Here is a 2,920-nt window from a genome sequence, read left to right as displayed (position 1 = left end):
TCTCCTTTCAAATATCAGTAACGAAAATTAATTTCGATTTAAATTGTTTTTCTAACCTGAAAAACTATTAAAAAACATTTAAAAAATCTGTTATATTCTTCTTTAGTTTCATAAACATTAATTAGGTCATTTCAACACTATTCTTCTACCATAATTCCTATATTCGGAATGAGATTTGAATTTCGGAAGTTGTTGGCGGCATACGAGAAACCCTTTCTGTCAGGAAAAACAATATGGCGTGATTAAGAAGAGTGATTCGTTTCTCTGTAGTGAAGAAAAACGGCGTAGTGCCTGAATCATAATGCAAAAGTTTTATTTTTTTATTTTCCTTTCTGAAATGTGAAAATGTCCGAACGGTGGCCAAGTTTAGTGAGGCTTTGCTTGTCAATTTATTGAATTCATCCAAAAAGACAGTTTTATAGAAGACAGGATGTATTATTGATTACCAGGTGGTTGTAATTGTAATCACGACATGGCATCGCGCAGGTGAGGCACTTTTTTGTACCCGCATAAAAAAATTCGTAATTATCATAATTCACGGACACTTGGAGAGCAGTCTCGCTTATTGCCTCTCTCCATACTAGGTTAGTTCTGCTCCGTCATAGGTAAGTTCTGCGTATTTATTACGATTCGATATCTTTTCACGAGCAGGTGCTTTTGCTTCAGAAAAAAAGCATTAAGACTAAAAAGTCAATTCAGACCGCCTTTTATTCTCGACGATCAAACGCTTCACTACATTTTTTCGCGGAGTGATATTTGAGTTTTAAAAAATTGCTCTGGTGTCTTAATAAAAGTGGAAAACTCGATTCCGAACAGTTTTAAGGTGCGGCTTAACGTCAGTTTTTAAAGTACATGTGTCTTCTCCCTTCGTGTGTAAATATTTATAATCCGGAATTAGGATACGGAGATTATTCACATTAAGAAGATTCTTATTATAAAATTCAGGCCTCGGATTCACCAACTATTTCGAAAAAATGACACTAAATACGCTATTTCCTCACAATTTCCCGCGAATGTCACTAATTCTTTACATTTATTTAAAAGAATATTTTTGAACTTCTTTGCTAATTTTCTACAAATTGTCATAAAAGTTGAGTAGAACCGGGAAAGACCGCGAATTTTATTTACCGGGAATTGAACAAAAAACCGGGAATTTACTTCTGATCGTAAAGAAATACGTGTTTTCATTATTTTAATCATTTTTGACAATTTCGAAAAGTGATTTCTGCTTTATTTTGATTCATAATTTTAATTGAAAATTCATCTCCAGTTAAAAATGTGACTACTATGTTGAAAATCAATTTTTTGTATCTAAAAATTTAACTTCCAGTAGAAAATGTAACTGTTTGGCTGAAAATTGATATTTTTTACTTAAAAATTCAATTATTTGTTTGAAAATTTAATTACTTTGTAAAAAATTCGTATTTTTTATAGAACATTAATTTTTATGATTGAAAATTGATCTTTTTCATAAAAATGTCAACTATCCCAGTTGAAAATTCAACATTTTAGTTCAAAATTCATCAGTTTAGTTGAAAATTCATTAGTTTGTATAAAAATGAATTTCTTCTACTTTAAATTCAACTGTTCCATTTTTAGTTGGAAATTGTTTTTTCCTACTTCAAAATTAAACAGTTTGAATGAAAATTGACCTTTTAATAGAAAATTCAACTATATTGTTGAAAATGCACGTATTTTGTTAAAAAATCGATTTTTTATAGAAAATTATCTTTTTCTTTGAAAATTCATCTTTTACGTTAAAAAATCAATTACTTTGTTAAAAGTTAAACTCTGTTGTTAAAAATTAATTATATAAACTTCTTATTTCAAGTTTTTAATTCTTCATAATTATTTTTAGTTGAAAATTCGTCTTTTTTGGTAGGAATTATTGTTCTTGGTTGAACATTCATTTTTTTGCTCCAAAATTAAATTCTTTGATTTAAATATTCATCATCCTAGTCTGATTTTAGTTGAAAATTAATATTTCTGGTTTGAAATTGAACTATTCTAGTGAAACATTTACAATTTTAGTTGAAATTTATTCACTTTGTTTGAGAATGTTACTATTTTTTCTAGTTAGTTTTTTTTTAACTGAAAATTTAATTTATTCCACTTGCATATTGAAAATGATGTTTTTTTTTATTTATGCTTCTTTTTTAAAAGTGATTTTTGTTGGTTAAAAATGCAAGCATTCCAGAATTAAAACTGGGATTTAGAAAAAAGGAGTTGAAAAAAAATCTGTTCCAAGTCAAAATTCGTTACAATTTAAAAGTTTCTTTTTTCAAATTTTCGAGAACAAATTACTTTAATTAGTTTTTAGAGTAGAAGGCGAAATGGGCGAATTTTCCACGAAACTGTTGAATTTGCAACACGAAAATATGAATTGTCGACTAAATAGTTGAATTTTGAACCCAAAAATATAAGATTTTAACAAAAAAGTTATTATCAAACAAACAGTTCAATTTCCCAAATAAAATTATAAATTTTCAACAAAATACAGACATTTTTAATCAAATAATTTTTATTTTTTTACCAAAAAAGATGAATTTTCAACCAAACGTTTTGAACAATGGACTTGATGTTGGTCTAAATTTTGTTCGATTAATTTCTAGTTTACGTTCTGTTCGCTTCTAATTTTTTTTGTAATAAATAGTGAAATTTTTAAAATGATGAATTCTCAACAAATTACGTAAATTTACCAGAAAACGGTTGGATTTTCTACCAAAGAGTTGGATTTTCAAGTAGTTGCATTTTCTACTTGAAGATACTAATTTTCAACAAAAAATGTAATATTTGAAATTTATCCCGAAAAATATTCTTATTTTAAATAAAAAAAAGAGTTGAATATAACAAAAAATTCTAAGTGTTAACAGAAAACCTGAATCCCCTACGAAAGCAGATTAATTTCTAACCATATAGA

The 2,920-nt window shown here is 27.3% G+C and overlaps 1 protein-coding gene across 2 annotated transcripts in view; it reads left to right on the top strand.

Annotated features, from left to right (window-relative positions):
* Positions 1-241: 241 nt before the first annotated feature.
* The window catches only part of LOC117177540 (tyrosine-protein phosphatase non-receptor type 11-like), a 101,945-nt gene continuing 99,266 nt past the window's right edge, over positions 242-2,920 (top strand). The window contains exon 1 of one of the 2 annotated variants that reach the window (XM_033368327.1): positions 242-486. In XM_033368327.1, coding sequence (XP_033224218.1) covers positions 473-486 — 14 coding nt within the window. In that variant the 5' untranslated portion in view covers positions 242-472. Of the gene's footprint in view, positions 487-549; positions 585-2,920 lie in introns of those variants that run through there. The other variant, XM_033368328.1, reaches the window with a different exon arrangement.

The sequence above is a fragment of the Belonocnema kinseyi genome, chromosome 7 (assembly GCF_010883055.1).
Source record: "Belonocnema kinseyi isolate 2016_QV_RU_SX_M_011 chromosome 7, B_treatae_v1, whole genome shotgun sequence".
NCBI lineage: Eukaryota > Metazoa > Arthropoda > Insecta > Hymenoptera > Cynipidae > Belonocnema > Belonocnema kinseyi.
Note: the sequence above shows the minus strand (reverse complement) of the source record. Positions and strands in the feature narration are given on the sequence as shown.